This window comes from Megalopta genalis, chromosome 11 (assembly GCF_051020955.1).
Source record: "Megalopta genalis isolate 19385.01 chromosome 11, iyMegGena1_principal, whole genome shotgun sequence".
NCBI classification, from domain to species: domain Eukaryota; kingdom Metazoa; phylum Arthropoda; class Insecta; order Hymenoptera; family Halictidae; genus Megalopta; species Megalopta genalis.
In genome coordinates, this window is record NC_135023.1 from 11801294 (window position 1) to 11824259 (window position 22966).

At 41.9% G+C, this 22966-nt stretch overlaps 1 protein-coding gene and 1 long non-coding RNA gene across 7 annotated transcripts in view; one reads left to right on the forward strand and one right to left on the reverse strand.

Moving 5' to 3' along the window:
- ClC-a (chloride channel protein 2) overlaps positions 1-22966 on the reverse strand; it is a 52017-nt gene that overhangs the window by 9218 nt on the left and 19833 nt on the right. Inside the window, exons 1-3 of one of the 6 annotated variants that reach the window (XM_033480378.2) lie at positions 10552-11036; positions 9671-9954; positions 8902-8989 (exon numbers count right to left, since the gene is read on the reverse strand). The exons of 3 other annotated variants lie outside the window; for them this stretch is intronic. In XM_033480378.2, the coding sequence (XP_033336269.1) occupies positions 8902-8989; positions 9671-9822 (240 nt within the window). In that variant the 5' untranslated portion in view covers positions 9823-9954; positions 10552-11036. Of the gene's footprint in view, positions 1-596; positions 2602-8901; positions 8990-9670; positions 11037-22966 lie in introns of those variants that run through there. 2 more of the 6 variants (XM_033480377.2, XM_033480382.2) reach the window with 2 other exon arrangements.
- Positions 20612-22336, forward strand: LOC143260301 (uncharacterized). Its single transcript, XR_013034443.1, has 2 exons — positions 20612-20777; positions 21237-22336. It is a non-coding gene; the product is annotated as an uncharacterized LOC143260301 (long non-coding RNA).

The window sequence follows — 22966 nt, forward strand, 5'->3', positions numbered from 1 at the left end:
TCGTGGCAGATCGAATAGTTAACCCACAAAAATGATTAAAGAAAGGGTAAATTATATAATATATCTATATCCATATCTGTAATATAATATATTATTAAATATACTATACAATATTATGTATTATTAAATATATTATACAATATTATATATATTATTAGATATATAATATTATATTATCTGTATTATTAAATATATAATATTATATTATGTGTACCATTAAATATATAATATAATATTATATGCATTATTATTATTATATATTACAGGTGATATAATAATTAATCTCAACGTTTTAGTATTCATTTACACGTTTGCAGACAAGTTAAAAAATGTAGTCGCCGACAACCCCAGGGGATTTACACAGAATCATCTGAGAAAATATACGTTTTAATTAACAGAACGAGAAACCGTGTTTTCTATCAAGTTACCTCGCAACAATCAAGCAACCGGGTGGTCAGTCAGCGAATAAAGGAAACGATTAACGCGACGAGGAGAACACGGGTTTCGCGATCGAAGGCACTCCAAGGAAAACAATGGAAGACCGCGGCGGCCGCAAGGGGAACGGGGCTGCGAAAGCTCCGAGCGTGTTCACTTACAAGATAGTCATCGTTACAGACGAAATAGGCTCGGTTGAGGACGGAAGCCGGCATGAAAGCTTGGCCGTGGATCCTCCGGAGCTCTGCCGACCGTTACGCTCGATCAGGTTACGAAGGACGAGGCGTTGCTCGTGCGAACAGAACGAAGATCGCACATTTTTTCTAGCGAGCCAGTCTACGAGGGTCCGGCCCGTCCTCGGCCAGTCGGCGGCTCGTTATAGATCGTTCACTGCCGACTAATTACTGCGTCATTGTAGCCGGGTGATGCCAGTCGCACACCGTTTGTCCGCTGGCAACCCTCGGAAATCGGTATTTTTGGCAGCGCGAAGTGTTTTCGGCTCACCGCGAGCCGCTGTCCATCGTTCTATTGTTTCCTCTTTCCGCGGACACTGCCAGCACTGATCCGCTCGTTCACAACAATCGAGACAGCGCAATGCCCAACGCGATTGCACACCCCGGGCCGCGATTTCCGTCACGCTAATCCCGCGGTTTCTGCATCGTCGTCGGGGGGAGCCGATCGTCGGCGAGAGACGGACGACAACGGTGCGCTGTGTCGCGTTTGGTGTATAGACGGCTCTCCGTGAATTAGGAGAACGTGCACTGACTCACGAAAGTATTTAAAGGTCTCTCATCGTAGAAAAATACGCGCGAAATCTCTTTACTTCGCTTTCACGCGAATTCCTAGCGACGTTTCATTCACGCGCGCGGACGGAGGACGCGGGTCTCTCAACGGACTCCTGCGAACTCGTTCGTTTCGATACTTCGGAGAACATTGTTTCGATTTTCTCTGGAGTTTCTGTGCGAGACGAGTTCGACACGCGGCCGGCCTACACGCGAATATCTCGTTCGCCGACGCGATTATGCTCGATCGCGTAGAGAAGCTCGAGACTTATCGGCGTTCGAACGCGGCGCGATAAGATCACGGTGTTCGAACGATCGTCGGGATCGTGTTTTGGGAAACTGTGCTGGATCGGATGGGCGCGTGTACGCGAATCCGCGGACGAACGAGAACTGAACGACGCCGAATTCGAACTTGAGGCCGCGATATTTGTTGAAATTTGGCAACCGTCAAAACTGATATTTTTAGCAGCGCTCGGCCGCCGGTCAACGACGGTTCCCTCTATTGTTTATTGCCGTCTATTAAGCGTCTTGCGCGGGTACGTTCAAGCAACAACGCTAATGCAACAGTCTTCGAACAGCTGTCGAACAGCCTGGCCGATCGATCTTCCGTCTCTCGGTCATGTTTCAGAGACGGAGGCCACGTTGTTCCTTCGTTCGCAGTTGCAGCTCGAATTTTGTTATCGTCGAGACGACGTCGATTAAATGTTAACGGTGAAAATTTAGAAGAAACGAGAGCACGAATATCGTTGCGCTGACATTGCTTTAACGATCTCGACTTTGCTCGGTCTGCACGAATATCGATATTCGCGTGTTTCCCGCGATTTCCTGTCGTTACCAATTTGCGGCGAGACAACGATTCGCGTTTCGGCGAACATCCGACTCGGGTTGCATAAACGCGCGACTTCGTTCCGAAGATTTCTTGGACAGCATCGGAGGGAAAACAGCGGCGCGAACACCGCCGATTTGATTCAAACAGTGAATAATGGCGGCGGGTTAATTTATTGTTCGTTCCTCGTCGATTTCGTCGCGCGAGGCGTCTGCGTGCGGACGCGAGACCGTGAAACGGCGACAAAACGAGTAACGCGGCTGTGGATTGAAATATAGCCGACACCTGAGGCGAACCTGTGCATGGACTTGACGTCAACGACGGCCACGATCCACTGGGCAATCAGCCCCTAACCCAATTCTAGTAATTGAGCATGACCGATTCGCGATACAATTAATAGACCGCCGGTCGCTTTAAATAGAACGCGCGTCGGCTATTTTCGGACCTAATTAAATAAGGTCTCTCGTAACGAGACCTGTCTTTCGTCGAGGTTTCTTTTTGTGACAACGTGTCCACTGTCGACCATGATCGCTAGACCGCGGATTTTTAAGGCGAAACCAGAGTTGTCCGCATTTATCGCGGAAAAATGGAATTATTTCGGAATATCGTATTTTCATTGATAATCTTCGCTAATTGGGAATAGTACATCGACAGTCTTGAATTATTCAACATTTTCTCTTTTAACAATTTTAACAAGTTACAAGTCATATAAAAATATCAAAATATTCCTCTCACGTTTTTACAATTTCGTTTATTACCCAGTTATCGTTTTTGTCAAAAATCCATCAAATTCGCAGTCCACTTGCGATCGTCGTTCTTCTGTTCTCTCGCCTGCCACGTCCTTTTTAGTTTGCCAGTTGAGTGATCATTATCTGCAATTATCACTTTACGAACGCAGCGGTGCACTGGTTTATTTTCCTCGGAGGCTAAGGTGCGTTCTTTTGCTCTTAAATGGACTTGTGGTTCGCGATGACGATCGTTCGATGCGATTTTTTGAAAGTGTTTTCCGGGAAAAACGCTTCCGAAAAGAATGCACGGACGCCCGAAAAGGTGATCGCCTTTCGAGAAACCGTAGTAGGATAGTGACGATCATTTCGTGTAATTGTCACTTCGCGATTACGGCAGTACAGTTGTTTCTTTTCTTCGAGGACTACGGTATGCTGCACATTTTAAGACGGGCGTGTATTTTACTTACGTTCGTACAATTATCATCGTACTCGAAAAAGTGCAATAATGCCAATTATGGTTAATGAACGACTCAAGTAATCAAGTAATCATGATTATTGATGCAAAATAAAGAAATAAGAAATAAAGAAATGTATGCAGAATAAAAGATTGTCTGCATTAATTTCAAGAAATAGAAGCTGTACAGAACGTTCTCTTTCTCTACAATAATTCTAACTGTGTCTAAAATGAAAAAATCTAGCATCGTCTAAAAAATCGAGCATCGCGTTTTACGGGTATCACCTGGGTCTGTGGACAAAAACTGCGACGCCTGTCTTTGCGCACCATGTCAAAATCAGCTGTTCGAGCTGTTCGAGTTCACCGGCCCAGGTGAACAACCCGCCTTGTATACAGTCGGTCGTCTTTTGTTTCTATCGGTGATATATGTGTCGACTGGGCCATCCTTCCAACCAATCCCAATATCAAATCCGTTACCTAATTTCCTCGGTTCCTATGCAGCGCTGTTCGTTAGGGCATTGAACCTATGCAAATGTAACGAATGTTCAGCGCTGCTTAGTCCTTCCAATTTTCAAATTCCCCACTTCTTTGCCTCCCCTAACCGATGGCCCACGATAATATAAATAGGCCCGTTCAATGCGATCGCCGCTGGTGTGAGTCCTCTGTCGAGTGAGTTCGCTTTTATTACGCTTGCAATCTATCCGCACTTGGAGCATAATTCTTTTGCAGCATAGTTCTTTTCTATCGCGCTTGCAATCATCGCTAGACAGCTTTGTAGACAAACATCGATCGCTCGATCATCTCTTTCGTGAGCCTCGATACGTCGTCACATTTCATCATTTTATTGTACATATCCTTCGTCCATTAAAATCTATTTTATCTATTAAAATATCTTTAATTTATTATATCAGCGTTTTAATCATACAGTCCACAATCCTACCTTGCATTTCCACTAGAGTCTTCAATAATGATTATTAAATAACATAAGTAATCGAGTAATCGTGAATACTGATGTAAAATTAAAAAATAGAAAATAAAAAAATGTATGCAAAATAAAAATCGTCTGCATCAATTTCAAGAAATATAAGCTAAACAGAACGTTCTCCTTCTCTGTAATAATCCTAACCGATTAACGACAATTCATCGACGTTTAAAAATCCTTGCAATATTTCCACTATCTCAAATCACTATTTCAAACTCATTTCTGTCATAAACGCGTAAACACCGTAGTCCAGTGATCGATTAAAAAGGTAATCGCAAAATAATCGTTTCGACTCCGCCTCCGAAGTGGAATCTATGCGAAATCATATTCGAGGAATCGTTGCGGGGGCGGTTCGATGAAAACGGATAAATTGGGAGAATCGTGGATCTGTGGGAAAATCTCGGAAAACTTGTCGACCGTGCAGAGCGGCGCAACAACGTCGCGTTGCAGCGGCGGCGGCGGCGGCGGCTGCACCCGGAAACGATGCATCTGCATACCGTAGGAAAGCGATATGCACATTGGTGTGCTGCGCTCGCCTCGATGGACGTGCACGTAAGCCTGATGCACACGCGTGCACCGGTTCGAGCGTGTGTGCATCACGTGACACCGCGTGCCAAGAGAATCTGCATGCTGGTCACGCGTGTCGGATAAACGTAACGAGTCCTTAAGCGCTCATTCATGCAGATAAAGGCATTGCTTAGAAAGGCGTCGCTGGAACAGTCGGCGGCGTGCACTTTTCAGCTCGCAGGATTATCATCGGGAATTGCGGCGCGATCACGCGGATCCATCAGGATTTCGCGGGCAATGATCGATGCGCCGCTTCTACGCGATCCTCCCGCGGAACGGAGCGGGAGCACGCGACCGCGATGTGACCGACGCTCACGGAATTACGAGAGATTCAGCGGAGCTAAGGAGGACGAACGTCAGAATGAGAATCGTTTCTGCACTTGCCGCGCGCATAATTAATTGAACGATTTATCGCCGGGAGGATCAGCTAGGCCCGAGCCTTATACGATCATCGGCTAGGATTGTGTGCGTTTATGACGGCCAGCTTCAAACTGTGGAATGGCTGGAGTCGATTAGTGCACGTTACTTTCGTGCCTAATCAAATTATTTAAGGAACTGGCGGATTACCGAGCGGTGACTGTTTCTTGCGACGATTCTTCCGAGAGCGTACACGGAATAGCACACGTTTGTGCAGTTTGGTAAAGTCGAACGATCGGAAGGATCGACGCGTTATTTAACCCCTGAACGAAGGGATCTGTGCGAAATATGGACCGATTTATTTTATGCATTAATACGGAAATTAATGTTACGTTCTTAAGAGCGTCAACGTTGTGACATTAATTTTATAATATTAACGTGACATCATGTAAATGTATAACAAAAATTATAAGGTATTGTTATTTATTATTGTACGGCAGATTTTTTTGCAAGGTAATTTATAGAGTGGTGATCGTTATTTTGCGACGATTTTTATGAATTTTTAGGGAATTGCATACAGAATTGCACGCAGCTATGCAGTTTGATAGCGGAATATGAGTATCGGCATGTTGCTTTAAATCCAATCGAACTGTTTAATCAAGAAATAGACCACTGAATGACTTCTACCTCCTGCGACGATTTGTCTGAGGATCCAGCGAATCGCATACAGCTGTGCGGTTTGACAAACTGCGAAGAATGCGAGCGAATTTTCAAAATAGAAACGAACGCGAATAAATAAATCTCGCAGTCAGAGTGACTAAACTCTGTATAAATAGTAGCGAATGAAACTTATTTCGACGAGTAGAAATCACGGTATCTCCGAGAGCTAATCGACGATCGTTAAGAAAACGTTACAAGAGTACGCCTGCGATCGTCGCTCGAAGATCAGAGCGGCGATTGTTCTCCAGGACGCGTAAAACTCGGCGTCAAGCGCCAGAGTTGCCTTATGCAACTCGATTTACGCATTCCAGACTCGAGCCGGAAAAAAAAGACAGAGATTTCGGAGCGACGGAAGGCGAGGCGAAATTTTTTCCGCGGGCCCGTTTCGAAAGCCGAACGTCGCGGCGGCGCCCGAAAGAGTCAAGGCGGTCTGCTCGCCTTGCGAACTTCTAATTTCGTGGAAGTGCATTCGGGGGAAGTGCAGTTGGTCACCGCGGTCCCGTGATGCGTGTTTCGTGTCAAGGTCGGTTCGCACGCGGCTGTCAACCAGCGAAGCCGACGACGACGACAACGCCGAGAGGCCTGCGATCGACGTTCGCAGAATCCGTTCGCGGATCTTTCCGCGTTCGAACGTGTTGCACGCGGCTAGAGGGTTCGCGTCCGGCCGCTGTCAAACCTGTCCCAAACGGATCAAAGGCGGATAGGTCGGGGTAGACAGGCGGCATGAGATTATGTGACAGAGCTGACAGCGAGAGGGTGACCCGCTGTTGCCTAGCCGTTCTCGCACGGAACGTTTATTTCAAATCTGCCCTCTCTCTCGCCCACTTGGCAACCGTTCAAAGGTCGCGCCACTGCGATTCAACGCCGTGCTCAAGATAGGCGTAAACTCTCAAACGAGCCGAGACTGTACCCGAACTTTAGGCTGCGGCGACGCTAAGGAGCAATTACCGAGGCAACGTCCTGGAGTTGATTCTCTGAGGCAGCTTCGTAAATTGTGTTCGTTCGAGAATGGAACAACGCAACTTTTAACACGTATTTCGAAGAGTTCAGCTGATATTGGGATTTAGATTGTGTACACGCTGGTGGACAACTATCGAGGCAATACTGTGAAGTGGATTTTCATATGGTGTTCATTCGAGGATGGAACGATGCAACTTCTAGAACGTATTTTAAAGAGTTTAGCTGATATTGGGACTTAGGCTGTGTACACACTGGTGGACAAGTATCGAGGCAATATTCTAAAGTGGATTTTCATATGGTGTTCATTCGAGGATGAAACAATGCAACTTCTAGAACGTATTTTAAAGAGTTTAGCTGATCAATAAGTCTTAATACTTAGGCTGCGTACACACTGGTGGACAATTATCGAGGCAATACTCTAAAGTAGATTTTCAAATGATGTTCACTCGAGAATGGAACAATGCAACTCCTAGAACATATTTCGAAGAGTTCAGCTGATATTGGGACTTAAATTGTGTACACGCTGGTGGACAAGTATCGAGGCAATACTCTAAAGTAGATTTTCAAATGATGTTCACTCGAGAATGGAACAATGCAACTCCTAGAACATATTTCGAAGAGTTCAGCTGATATTGGGACTTAAATTGTGTACACGCTGGTGGACAAGTATCGAGGCAATACTCTAAAGTAGATTTTCAAATGATGTTCACTCGAGAATGGAACAATGCAACTCCTAGAACATATTTCGAAGAGTTCAGCTGATATTGGGACTTAAATTGTGTACACGCTGGTGGACAAGTATCGAGGCAATACTCTGAAGTAGATTTTCAAATGGTGTCCACTCGAGAATGGAACAATGCAAATTCTAGGACGTATTTCACAGAGTTCAGCTGATATTGGGATTTAGATTGTGTACACACTGATGGACAACTATCGAGGCAATACTCTAAAGTAGATTTTCAAACGGTGTCCACTCGAAAATGTAACAATGCAACTTCTAGAACGTATTTCAAAGAGTTCGGCTGATATTGGGACTTGGACTGTGTGGACAACTATCGAGGCAACACTCTAAAGTAGATTTTCAAATGGAGCAAATTTTGAAACTTAGGGCACCTGTCGACTCTGGAACAATTATCGAACCGAAATATACACCCGAAAATATCCTTCCAACCTGGATTCGCTTAAACATTAATTATTACGACTTTCATGGAAGTCTTAAGTAGATCTTGGGACTTAATCTGCGCGTCCACTTGAAAACAACCATCATAACGTCACCCTAAATATAATTTTCCCAAATTATACGTCGCTTCGAAATAAACCAGAACGAGATCTTGCGATCATTTTGGCGAGCTAATCAGATGTCTAAAGCCAGACAGTTTCGTATCCATTTCAGAACAAAACTACTCGTGCAATGGCATCCCAAAATCACGATCCTTTAATAACACAGTTCTAAAAATGTCTGCTGATCTAGACACCGTTCTGCGAGCAACTTGTTCCGACGAAATGAATTTTAAAATCGTCCACTGGAGTTCTCGTCGGCTGTCACGACACCGGGAACGGCAGTAAACGACAGTAAACGACGAGCTAGCCCTTAGTCGAAACAACCGAACTACGGGAACGATTCGCGTGTCGCATCGTATTGGCAGCCGATATTGGCAGGCGAGGCTGTCTCTCGTCTGGGATTCGTCTAGCGGCGTCGAAGACGGTTTAATTTTAAAACCGTCGTTCGGCATTGGTTCAACGGCATCACGGTTGCTGGACGGATCACGAGGAATCATTCTCTCTCCCCTTATCGACCGGCACGCGATCCCGTTGGAATTCCTTTTCCGATAAGGCGAAAGGGGAACGACGTTCGTTCCCTTAATTTTGTATTCTTCCTTTGACGAGGCTCGCCGCGCAGGAACAACACGATGCCTATTCGGTAAAGATCGTGACACGATTGCGTGAACTATCGGCAGGATTGTCAGGGTGGAATTGTAAATGAATGAACGACATCGGGTGACTGCTCCAGGCGAAAGATAGGGTTCGCAGGGTGCAACATACGCAGCTCGAGCTTCCAACATGCGAACGCTCTAAGAAAATTCGCTTACAATCGTGTTTATGTAATCGAAGGGATCGAAATCCTGTTGCTCCTCGTCCGCGTTCGGCGGAGGACATGGATAGAACGTTTGCGAGGGTCTGGCAACAAGAAAATTTCGTGTTTAGCTCGTGTTTTTAATTACAGGGTGCCTCAGCCTCCCAACGAACGGATACGCGAGGATCCGGATCGTCGAACAGTTGCGTATTCAGCTTCGAAAATTGGCGAAACGTCGATTCGGGAGATCTTCTTGTGTAAAATATAAAATTATTGCTTTTCGAGATAGGAAATACTTTTTCGTGCAACTTTTTAAATACCCTTTTTTATACGTTTTTTTTTTTTATTTCTTTCATTTCTTCCTGTGAAATATTATGTTCTTCGACACCTACATTTTCGTGATCAACGATATCCAAAAATAACCAATAATTCAGTGAACTAAAATACATAACATTTCAAGCGATTCGCGTAGAATTTGATTACAAAATCAAATTATTATCCGCCAACAAGAGGTTCCGTCTTTAATTAGATGATATTCAGAGATCGGAAATGTTCGCGGACCAGTTCTGCGAGACACCCTGTACATTCCGGAGCCCGTATTTCTGCGATTACACGCGTAAGTCATACACCGCCATTATTATTTATTCCCCCACTTGACTACGATTACTCAATAGAACTCTCTCGTGATGCCTAGCCGCTGGGCCGTGGACAGAACAGAAAATTTTCCTCGATCCCTCTGGAACGCGACGCAAAGGAGGAGGAAGTTCTCTCTCCCGTTTAGCTACCTGTGCGGCCTCTCCCGCCGGTTTTCCTTCAGCTTCGCCATGAGCCTGTCGAATTCCTCCCATTCCCGGTCCACTTCCTCCTGACTACCTTCCGGATGATGGTAGTGCAGGGCCTCCTCGAGCAGCTCCATCTTCTTCGACTGGCTCGCCATCTCGTACCGGTCCTCTCGCGGTCCGCCCGATCCGATCCGAACCGAAAACCAGCGATCAATCTTGTTCAACGACCGGTGCGAACGCGACTACTCGGTTCTGACTCTCGGTGCTGGTCTTCAGGTAGCTGAGAACTGCAGGACAGATTGCGTAACACGGCGGCGTACGTACGTGACCGTTCGGGAGAAAAATCGCAACATTGTTCGCCGTCGAATTTCCGATCGGAGACTCGAAGAACGAGGCGGATTCTTTCGCACCCTAGCCTCATTTGCTTCTATTCGTTTTTTAGCCGTGCAAGTCGTCGCCGTGATCGCAGGTTCGCTACCATGCACCGCTTCTCGTAAAATCCAATCGATTGAAGCAATTCAGCAAACGAAAGTTATCGTCTCGTTCGTTACACCGTACGAAACTAGACTATCTTTACGCAAAATAAAACGCTGCGGTGTTAACTGTGAGAGACAGAAGTTCGATAAAAATGCGCCTCTCAATTGACTCGTGTCGATATGCCAAAAAATAACGTGACGGTACGTTTAAATTCTTCTAAAAGTCATCCACAGATTTCTCGCCGGCTCATTTCCGCTGTGAATGCATAAAATCCGATTCTACTTGCATTCCGAGGGAATCGAATTATTAGAAGTTTCATAGGAAAAGTTTCGTCATTCCGGCAAATGTAGCGAGCGCGCGGAAAGAATCCCGTAGGTTCGAGGCTCTCCCGGCGACGTTTCCCTTACGCTTCTGAGCTCAGATTTTTGTCCATCGAGCGAAACACTGCACAGCCGTGGACGACGGAACGGCGATGATCCATGGAAAAGAGGATCGCGTTTTTAGAGAAGCTGTCGCGGAGGAAACGACCGACGGTATTTAGGCCGAGGTGTAGCCCCTGTGCAGCCGAATATCATCGCTGGGAACCGGTCGCAGTGGCTGCGACGATCGATCGATCTCATTTTTTCGCGACCAGTCCTCTGACGACGGTAGCTCGTCGTGCGTCGATCGCTCGTTTTCCGGTCGCTCGGACCGATCGGTCCCCGGAGGATACGGACCACACTGACAACACACTGGCACTACACGGCGACGCGGGAAGAAAAAAAGTCGTGGGAGGCAGGCCGGGCGACGAAAAAAAAATAAAAGGCAAAAGAACAAGAGAAGTAATCGTTGAGCGCAATTGAATCGTGGGCTGGACCGTCGCACACCAAGCCAATGAGTCACACTGACAATGGGAAGAGAGAACCACCGTGCGGACCTCAGATGGGAGGGCCTGGGCTGGTCCAATTTACGGACTCATTAGCCTCGCTCCGACGGTTGTCGACGTCGACGTCGACGTCGCCGTCGCCGACGTCGCAGCGCCGCTCTCCGCGCTTTGCACACGCGAACGCGCCGACTCCCCCGCGAATAGCGGACGGCGTGAATTTTTGTTCAGCTGGAGAACGCGGTATCGGTAGTTTTCAACGAATTAATACTATTTTCATATGTTTCATAACATATGGGTACGTGTAATACGATGAAATATACCTTACCGACAAGGTAAATCACGAATTTGAAGATGTCAATGGATTATTTTTAATTTATTGCGACGACTTAACGAAGGATGCACTTACTAGTTAATTTTTACTGCTTTCTATCGATGCAGACAGCTTTTGTTTCGCATAAAAATTCGCGGTCTACTTGCAGTATATAAAAAAATCGAAGGACTGACTTTTGACCGCAAAAAGCGGGTTTCCGGACCACTGTTCGACGGATCGCCGATTCGCAACACCGAAGAAGCGTGACTTGTCGCACGTGCTGACTAGATGAACGGATAATTGGCTAAATTATTCCGATAAATGCCGATTTTTATACGTCATTTTACAGTAATTAGAATTGGAGAGAAGTTGTTGGGAAGTTCGTCTACTAAAAGATTATCTGTTTTAAACAAACGATAAAAATTCTATTAGGTTAATTTTATTAGGTTAATATTCTCTCTATTATTCTATTTTTAAAAATTCTATTGTTTTCTTGCACTATTAAAATCTGCGCGTGCCATAAATTCACAAAGATCCGCAGTGTCCTGATCAGTTTTCATTCAGGATATTTTTACTCTATTTGAGTGTCTCGTAGGTATTCGGGTACCCGGGTGTCTCGCATATCCGAGTAGAGGTGCTAGTTCTGGTGCTGGCGGATTTTAGATTGACGGCGGAGCAAGAGAACGTCGACTATGTTCGTTGGTCAGAGAAAGAAAGATGTCTCGAAAGTGGTTCTTGACGCGAGGATTTCTAGTAGCGACTGTACGGTTGCCGTACACGGCAATTGGCCACTTCCCTCGGCGAGGGCTCGTAGGAAGCTGCCTTCAAAGTCACCAGTTATCATTGATCAAAATTACCACGTAATTTGATGAATGGCTCTGTCTTACCCGATGCCGGCACCGCGCTCCGATCGATGACTCTTTCCCGGACACCTCGGTCCGTTCCGGCTTTCGAATTCGGTAGATTCGTCGAGTTTAAATCCTTTTAGAAATTCACTTTGCGACTGTTGGGTTCTCATCGATTTCTATTCGGGCGACGAACGAAAGAGTTCATCTTTTGCTTTTCGTCTTTCATCTTTCACGTACATTTTTCACCTTTCATCTTTCATATTCATTTTCGATCTTTCATCTCTTACTTTCATTTTTTAATCATTCGCACTCATTTCTTATCTTTCATCTTTCACACTCCTTTTTTCATCTTTCGTCTGTCACAGTTATTTTTAATTTGTTTCATCTTTTACATTCATTTTTAATTTTTCATCTTTCACATTCATTTTTGATTTTTCATCTTTCACATCCACATTTGGTATTCACGTTCACATTCGATCACTTCGTATTCCAATAACAAATGAGAGCTTATCCATTTCTTCTTCGTCTTCCGTTTCTCAGCTTTCATTATTCGCAGTCACATTGAATCGATTCTTCTTCCAACAATAAAGCAGTGTCGTTAAAAGTTCCTTTTACGATTACACGTACAGTATTACATGTACACTACTTCAAACAGAGTATTATTCACTTAAAGCATTTACGTAGATTTTGAAGACCGTGCTCCTATATTTCTTGATTAATTTAATTGTGCATACACGATAGTTCGAAAAGATATTCGACGTATAATTCGTAACGAATAAACTGCGGATTTTCATTCAAAATAAAAATCGTCTACACAGACGATTCTCTCTTTCTCGAATTATTTTATCGTGTTGAAAATAATGCGATGGTATTTTTAAATTCTTTGAACGTTTCTCGCTGTGTTTTACTTCTTCGACTGATCTCGCTGATAAAATCCGCAGTCTAGTAATTAGATTTTCGTAAAGGGCACGTACCTTTCCCAGATAAGATCCGCTATTCCCGGGTTTGGTGATTTTCAACGGATACAGGTGAACGATTAACAGAGCGGCGGCCAGCAAATTGTTCGTATTTATCGCGGGAACCGCGCCGCTTAATTGCGAACACGAGAAGCCGTAAATTCGCGTGTTTATCCCGAGGAGATAGCCTGATAATGCATCGGAAAGGGTACCGACTCTGCAAATTTACCTAGGCGAATTTTCTGCGTCATGCCAGCCACCGATTGTTGAACATTGTGCGTCGAGAGGAACCTTCGACTTGTTAGTTCCGAATGAAAAACCGGGGCGGAAGCATTTCCATCACGAATACCCTAATTTTCTCCACACTACTTCGTGCTAACATCGTCGATAGTCTTCGTTTCATAATAACAAAGTATGTCATTTGCAATTAAATTTCTGGATCGATATTTGACAGACGCGGGTGTTCCGATTGAAATGCATTTTGAAAACGGAATCCATTTGGGACCCGGAATAGAAATAATAACATTTGACTGTTTAGTTGTCGTCAATTAACTTAGATCTTTGCACGTTTCATTAAGATCTACTATAGATTCAGAGCAACTTTTACATTGTTACTGAGATCTGAACGAAAACTTAACAAAATGTCATATTCGTATATTTCTATTTTCTATTATTTCTAATATAGGAATATACATATAATATTATTTCTAATATAGAAATATACATATAATAATATTTCTAATATAAAAATATGCGAAGTCAAGGTTTTGTTAAGTCTTCGACTAAATATCTCTAGAAATGTAAAAGTTGCCTCGAGTCTATAATTATTCACATCACTGTGTGTTGGGAAAATTCGATAGATAGAATTATAAAGATTAATTAGGTATCTTCGTTGATGCGTAGAGCGGTGTTAGGCGAATATCTTTAGCGTTTTATCAGAGAAATGGAAGTATCTTTTAGAAAGCAGCGAGTAATCTATAATAAAGTATTGTACAATCGATATCCCGTGATCATTTTTCCCGGCGATTTCCAGAACTGTTTACGCACTGTAAATTTATACAGTTGTCGTTCTCAACGTTGCCTTTCACTTAGCATATTAACGTGTCACATGATTACGATTTTTCCTCATTATAATCGCAGCGCGTGACCATCGATGGAAATGAGGGAACACGTACGAGGCTCTCGGGCTATCAGCTGCCGCGAAATTCAGTAAACAAACTACATTTTCATAGCACTGTAAAAGTTTCTCGATGTTAATTAGTCGAAGCATCGATAAGATAGCAGAGTCTGTTACTGTGGAATGATCAATTGCCGTGACTTCGGTTTCTTTTATACAATTAATTTTGTATTAACTTCTTTTGTTCTTCTATTATGTTCATTTCTATATAAAAAAGTTTCTGCATCCTTATATTTTATAATTAAAAAGATTGTTCATCTCTTTACTTTGTTTGTTTTTTTAATCAAAAAGTTCGTTCATCCTTTTATTTTGTTTGTTTTTTAATCAAAGAGTTTGTTCATCCTTTTATTTTGTTTATGTTTGAATAAAAAACATTTAATACGTCTTATTCGATAAATATAAAGTTAAGTTTAATTAATTTTGAAGTTTATTCTTTTATTTTCTTTATTTTCGAGTCAAAATATTTAACAACAATTAGTCACCTCGCAGTAACCGGCTGCATTAGCCTAACAGTCTATAGAATTGTTAAATTACCTGCAAATACTTTTTCAAACGTTCCCGTTGAATTGATGGGAAGGAAGAAACAGCTTTCAGGACACCCGGCACAGCCATGGAACTTTTGAGGGAATACAAACGAACGATGTAGACTTATAACAGGCTAATAAAGAAGTACAGTGCGTCAGAGCTAGGTTGTCTTCATTGAACCTCGGAAAACACAAGGATGATGCATTTAATATCACGATATCAATCCTCATGCAGACGCACTGCTCCGGGAATTAATTTCGAGCTCGAAGTTCAGAAGAACCAAAGAGGAAATAATTATTCTTAGACCTTTGTGAATCGTCATTTCCTACGTTTTCGAATTAATATATTAATGAGAAGCGCCGGCAGGGTTATCACAATATTCTCACTAGATTATTTATAGCCACTCTGTGTACATAATTCCTGTTCAATGTTTTGACGCTGTCCAGCGAAAGCGGGCTTTCAACTTTCTATCGAATTTTTCAGCAATTTTTGTAGATCGTTAATCGTACGCAGTCGTCCCCTTTATTTATTGCATACCAACCGGTGTTATCCACCGGAAACCAGTCGACAGGATTTTCAATTATTGCGATGCACTACTGCGAGAAATCTTAAAAATCTTTCGCTACGAAACGAAACTATTGTGTTACTGGGAATTGCTTTATGGTACAAGATTGAAATTAAACGAGCGATTGAGAAGTTTCTCACCCTTAATGATCAGACTGCAGATTTCATGCAAAAATGACTAGGTCGAATACAAAACTGTGAAGACATTAGAATAATGTAAGGACATCGTCACATTATGTTCAACTTATTTGAATCGTTGTAATTATTACACAAAATCTACCGGATCAGAAATTGTAAAAACTCTTTCACAGAAAATTGAATAAATTTTATAAACCAAACCATACATTATATCATAACAAAAATAGCGAAAGATCTATACAAAATGCAGGTTTTTTCATCGTCGGACGATTTATATTTTGCATAAAAATCCGCAGTTTAATAATGTATCGAGAAAAATGATGAAATCATCGCCGGCAAATAATGGAGTACAGGTAAAAAGTGATCAAGACGAAGTTATTTTTCCAGATGATATTAGGAATGTGCACATCACAGTGTACACTTCGACGACGTAAAATTAAATCGCACGTAGACTGATTTTAAACATCAATCTGCAATTAAACGGATTTTAAACATCAACCTGCAATTAAACTAAAATAACTAGACAGTTAAAATTCCGAACTGAGAACCGCAGACACCGTGCCAGAAATCAGCGACGTGATAATACATACGTCGCTTTGAAAGGAGCTGAATCTGGCGCGCCAAGAATGCAACCACGCTGAAAAGAAGCTCGAGCAATTAAAACTCGGACGTAATTCCCGGGTAATAACGACCGGCGAATATTGAACAAGGTGGAAACGCTAATTCGTAACACGATGACGAGAGCCGTCTCTCGCGTAAATTCCTTCCGGGAACGGGTCGACCGCTTAATTGGCCGACTGCCCCTAAATTGGCCATTTTGATCCCCGAGGAAAAAACGCGACCCATTGTCGTCCAACGCGCGAACAACGCTGCTCTCCGTGAAATTACCTTTGCATAATTCCCCGTCGGCTTTGTTCCTGCACGGACTACTTGCCGTCGTCGTAGGCTCTCCTCGTTTGTCTCCCATTTTCATTTTTGAAGAAAACCTCGCGGGATAATACTTCCTCCACGGCATTGCGCGAACGCTTCTTCCGTTACAACAGTTGCTTCTTTCGAGAACGTGGAAGAATGAGTTAATGTCTATTGTGGTATGACAGCGACGACGTAGAAATAAGAACGTTCCTTTGTCCTTAGAAGCATTGGACGCCGGCAGTGAGAGAATGGTTCGGTAATTGACTATTTTTCAGTCTAATGATTGACTCGAGTTTTTAAACAATCCATAGTCGAATTTCCAGTAATTGGTTGTCAATGTATGATAAACAGAAATTTTTATAAAAGAATACGGTTATGGAAGACAATCTTTGATTAGTTTACCGATGAATTTTTAGTCGTTGGTTATTAACCCGAGAAAGATAACCTACGTCGCAGAGGCGCCTGCGAAGACTGTTGATTTTTGTTAATTTTTCATAGAGGTCTAGTGATTTAAGTTTAAAATTACTTAAAATATAAAAAAATATAATATAAATGCATTTTATTTTTACAATAATGCCAAACCTTTAAAATGACTAGATTAACTTAAATAAATATCCATTGTTAGTATAAAATTGACGCCTTAGAAAAGCATGCGCCTCTGAAGCGTATGGTTATCTTTTACGTACGTTGTCATATGGTTATCTTTCTAGGGTTAATGCAAAGTGGAGAGAGATATTAATCGAAGAATAGAGCTGTGGAAAACAGTTTAAAAATTGCCCGTAGTTGGCTATTGAAGCAGAAGAAACAGAAATTTAACAGAAGAATGGAGCAGCAAAAAAGAATGTTGAAATAGTCGACTGTCGAATTCTCAATAATTGTTCATCGAAGCAAAGTACACGGAGATTTAATAGAAAAACGCGGTTGTGGAAAACAATTTAAAAATCGTTCGCTGCCGATGTTTTAGTAATTGATCATCGATGCAATGTTTGTTTTGCAGTATCCGCGTTTATTTGCCATCTGTTATCAATACCAATGAACGAGTCTTGAATTCCAAGTAAACAAAAAGAGAGGAAAGTACAGCTGCGAAAAACAATTTTAAATTACTATAAATGACTGTGTATTATTAAATGGCTGTATATTATTTAATTGGCTGTAGATAATGTTTCTCGAAAGCTGATTGTTCCTACAAAGATGAAGAAGCTTATCGAGATTTCGATCAAACAGATCGGACAGATTGAAGGGGTCGTGCGGATCGAGGCTAGATCGAAGAAGCGAAACGACAGAAGATCGCAGAGCAACTACCGCCACGAATGTCCCATGGGTTCACGACCCCATGGCAGTATATTAGAGCACTGAATTAGTTAATGCCAGTCACATGGCCGGCCAGCGACGAGTAACCACTCTCTCCTCTTGATGCGTCAACAGTGCATACGATTGCATTTTCGACAAGATCGTTTTGTCCAATCATTGGCCCTTCCTTCCTGTTTAGCTCTCCCTTGCCCGTGATTGTTTACCGTCTCTGATTCCACGCGTCGCTTTGCCTGATTGCCGTCGACACTCAAGGTTGCCGTTCTACAACTAGCCTGATCTAATTCATAGGATCTAATTCGCCAGCAGCCGACGAAAATTGTACACGGTCCTTTGATTTCGTCGAGAACGATCACGGCGAAGGATCGCAAAGAGCGTTTACTTTGCGCCGGAATATATGCCCTCGTTAACGAGACAATTAAAAAGAAACCCCCCGACTCGCGTTATCAACAGACAAAAATAAGATAGCCCGAGAGACCAGGCCGAGAACTCGTGCTCCACCGATACCACTAACAAACAAAGACAGCTGCCGATAACTTTTGAACCCCCCTCGTGACTACTGTTCATTCGGTGGCCTGCAAAACATTCGCGGAGCTACTGATTTATTGCTGTCCACGTTCATGAAAAAATTAACATTCGCGTTCAAATCGTAGGACTACCTTTTGGTTCGGTGCTGGAATAGACTGCTTGCTGCCACGAAGAATATCTATTTCTATATACATAATCATATCATATCTATTTCTATATACATATAAAAAAATAAATATCTATTTCTATATACAATTTTTGTTCGAGAAAAGTATAATAGATCTACTTTTGATATTATTTTTACGAGCTTATATTATATTTGTATTATATGAATGCCATTCGGATTATACGACTTGGACCTTACATTATATTCGCGTGTTAAGACCAATATAATAATTATAATCATAATTATATGATATAATAGTACGTCATGGCACATATATCGATCTTTATTATGAATGTAATATAGGTGCAAGTACGGCAATCATGTAATGCGAATGTAATACAAATATAATATAATATAAATTATACATCATAATTACATACGATGTAATGATATATCAATAATAATATAATATAATAATAATATATATAGTAATAATAATAATATAATAATATATTATAATTATATATGATATAATAATATAATACATTTATACATTATACAATATGATAAATAATTGCAATTACTAAACACTAAACTGCTCAATAGAAAATATAGATAAATGAGATTCGGATAATCGTATTCTAATGTCCTGCTTTGACTTCTTGCTTGAACTTTAAAGAATCATGAAAAAAAGATTGTTCGAAGGCATACATGTTCGATGTAGATGATTCGTTCGTTTCGCTATTTAGTGTTCATTTAGGGTAATATTAGGGTCTATTTAGGGTTTCATGCGCAGACTGACACGGTCACGCGATTTTTCTGGAGGTGTCTCGATCTCGACAGAGAACGATTTGGACTTTTCCGTGGCACGTGCAGCGACAGCAAAGCACCTAGAAAGTGCAATTCCCAGACCACGTGGCCGGCAAACTACGAAATTTCTATTCCGAGTTCAAACGCGACGCGCATGGAATCGACACCGATCTTTTGCGAGCGATCGATGAATGGACAGGAATACAAATTTTTCACCTGACGACGTAGATTTTTAAAAATCGATGACGATACTGTCTTCGAGGAACATCGATTCGATACGATCTGATAGTCTAAAATGAACTTCAACCCCTTCAGACATTATATCATCACTGTGCACACTATCCTAAAATATTGTTGCATATATATGTGTATTATTTTATAACAGTCGTAGGATTTATTTAAACTTCGTACGATTTGTACTGTAACATTTACTCGAATAAAGGAGTTTATCTAAAAATCTCTCACAGAAAACATTTTTATAATATCAAACATTTCATAATAATTTTTATAATACGATTATAAAAGCAACAATCCAGTGTTGATATCGTCAACAAAAATTGTCGCCAACAGATCCACTTACAATTTGTACGAAGATTCTATCTCAAGCTTACACAAATGTTTAATCGATAAATGAACGGTCAGAAGTCAATCAATGTAAGTCAACTTGCCTTTTAAAATTAGTTACACGATGCAAACACATTTTTATCATAGGATCTTCCAGTGGGCAAATCAATATAGCCCGATCTCTTCGTAAATAAACAACAGATAGCAGCACTAATATTGACCACGGAATGACTAAACGAAATAAAAAGAAAAAGATAAAAATGAGAAGAATTAATAAAATAATAAAATATTAATATTATTCGTTTTTATTTAGTTACAATAAAAATTATGCTCTGCGTTATTACTGGCATTGTCATCATTTTCTAATTAATTTGCCAAATCCTTATTTATCTCGATCTTAAGCTTAATGGACTGATTGGCTTCTGAGCCGTTCAAATAAATGGTATTATTATACTTTGTATAAAATACTTGGTATAAAATATTTTGGTCACATATATATATGGAATCTCATTTGTGAAACTCGCAAGAGAATTCGACTGTCCAAAGCGAAGAAGCAGCATAATGGAGATCTGTCTCTTAGAGAGGACAAAAAAAGGAACCGCTGTCCGAGAGTGGCATTGGAAAAAGTCCAGAATCTCGCACAGCTCGCGGACCGAATGTTAAACAGCGTCGTAACAAATTGCTTTTTTAAACAATCGGCAATCGGACCAGCGAGTCGACGAACGTTATCACCACGAAATCAATTACCCCGAGGCTCGTGCGTTCTATTTTCCAGCGAATCGCGGACGATAAGGCGGTGTCGGAGAGACACGTAGTCTGCGAGTCTCAATGATAACCCTGTTTACAGCCTCGCCGAGACGAGAAAACACGGAGGAATCGCTCGCTGGACGATCACCTCCGATATTTGCTAAGCTTCTGCTCGGAAAAAAAATAATACTGCTTCGAGAATTCAATTTTCATAACTAGACTGACGATTTTTATGCAAAACAAAAATTGTCTGCACTTACTGCAAGATACAAAAGGTACGTAGACATTTATTGCTCTCCTTAATCATTTCAACGAGTTGGAATTAATGCAACAGCAATTCTACCGTTTTGCGTTCAATCTGCTTATTTTTGTTATAAATGCATAACATTAATAACCATAAAAGCGATTAATCGCGTTCTACGAACACTGAACCACTTTTTACAAAATTACTTTCCATGTATAGATAATTTTTTCTCATCGTCAGATGAGTCAGATTTTGTTCATACGTAAAATAGGAATTTTTCGTCGAAATGATCGTGATGAAAAGTATTTATTTAAAAAAGGAACTTATCACGTGGTTTGGATACTTATTCACTTTTTAAAGAATTACTCTCTGTGTGCAGACAATTTTCTTTTGTCATTGGCGCGCATCTTTCGTTCACTTGCAAATCAGGAGTTCTTTCTAACAAAAATCATTGCCATACAAATGTTTATTTCAAAGAAAGGTTTCGAAGATTTTCAGAGAAGAGATTGACGCCTAAATCGCAGAGCGAAGTATAAACCGAGAATCCAGTGAACGTCTATGCATCATGTTCAAGACCGACAAGCTCGAATTGCTCCAAAAAAAAAAAACAACGTCAAAATCAATTATCGGTGTAACTATCACCGGGTCCACAGGTGTGACTACAACGCGAGAAGATCGTTAACGAAAAACCGCGGAGATCGTGTTTCCCTGGATCGCGCGTGCCTGCGATCCACGTGACCGGCCGAGATAATGTTTCCCCGAAGAATGATCGTTTGACTGCTGTAGGACCGATGATCCGTGCTCCAGGATCCATCGATCGATCGTCTCCGGTGTCCCGATTATGCAAATCCTCGTACGGTTGTCGCGGTTCGGCGGTTCTGCGCGCCGATAATCACGGGCGTCGATCAATAATGACCGGTGATCGAGATCCAGCGAGCAAGTCCAAGGCCTTTGCCATCATCCTCGGCAGTGATCATCGAGCGATCAGACGATCGGACCGCAACCATGCTCGCGCTCGCGCGCACGCCAGCAAGTTATGTCATCGCGCGAGCATCGTTTCCATTAAATTAGCGAAACGGGCACGCGAGCCTCTGTAAACATTGTTTCGGGGAGTAATCGTGGCTATCAACGGATTCAAGGATCCATGGGAAACGGGGCTGTGATCGCCGATGATCGGATCGTGCGTACGGCAATGAAGAGAGACAAAACGGTTGGGCGTATTTTCTACGATGTTTAATTGATTCGTTGGTGCTCGTGGATCCCTCGATTGCGAATCTCATTAAAATTAATCGACTCGCAAGAAATTCCTCGCATTCGGAACGGTTCGTTTTGATCGAACGGTAGCTAGAATCGCGATCCGTTACGGTGGTTAAAAAGGATCTGATTAATTTATAGCGCGTACAGATCTGTAAATGCTTGTAAATTATACACATGTATTTGTCGTTTTGATAAAACCTGTGCGTACAAATGCGAGTACGAACACACGTGTGCTCGTGATAAAATGCGCGCAGATTCTGCGTACAATGTAAACCCGTTACATCTGCCGACTACTATTCTAATTCCCTACTCCGTACAATGATGCGGAATTTTTTTTTAAACGTCCCCCAATACTTTATATTCGTACATTGATAACAAATGTATAAAAGCGTACATCTCTAACGAGTATCGTAAAAAATACCCGAGATAGTTTTAACAAAATGAACAGGCTCGATCTTCGGAATCGAGTTGAGACATTACAATCACTGAGTACGATCTTTCTTTCATGTACACATTGTAATTACTGTTGGCACTTAATTCTTATCTGTCGCTTCCAATCAAACCGTAGAATTTTACACGCGACCACTGTGTGCTGAAAAATTTTTGCGAAATACAAAATTCACGTCAAAACGCGTTCTCGCCTGTGATCCGTCTATTAAAATATACAAATAATATCTTTCAAAGACTAGTAGCAAAAACCAATACAAACGATCTCGAACTTTTGTTCATGGTGTGCACAACGCGGCAACCTGTTAAACTTCGGGTAGTATCAAAACCTAACGTCGAGTAAAAAGCGTGTTCTGGTTACAGATTCGCCTGGACTAACAATAAGTTGATTACACGTGTACAATGTATCGTTACATAAATCAGATTATCCTCGAAATGCAGTTTGAAATGCGATGCAGACAGTTTTCCCATCGACACCACACACACACGCGCGCACTTTTTCCAACGATCGTTAAG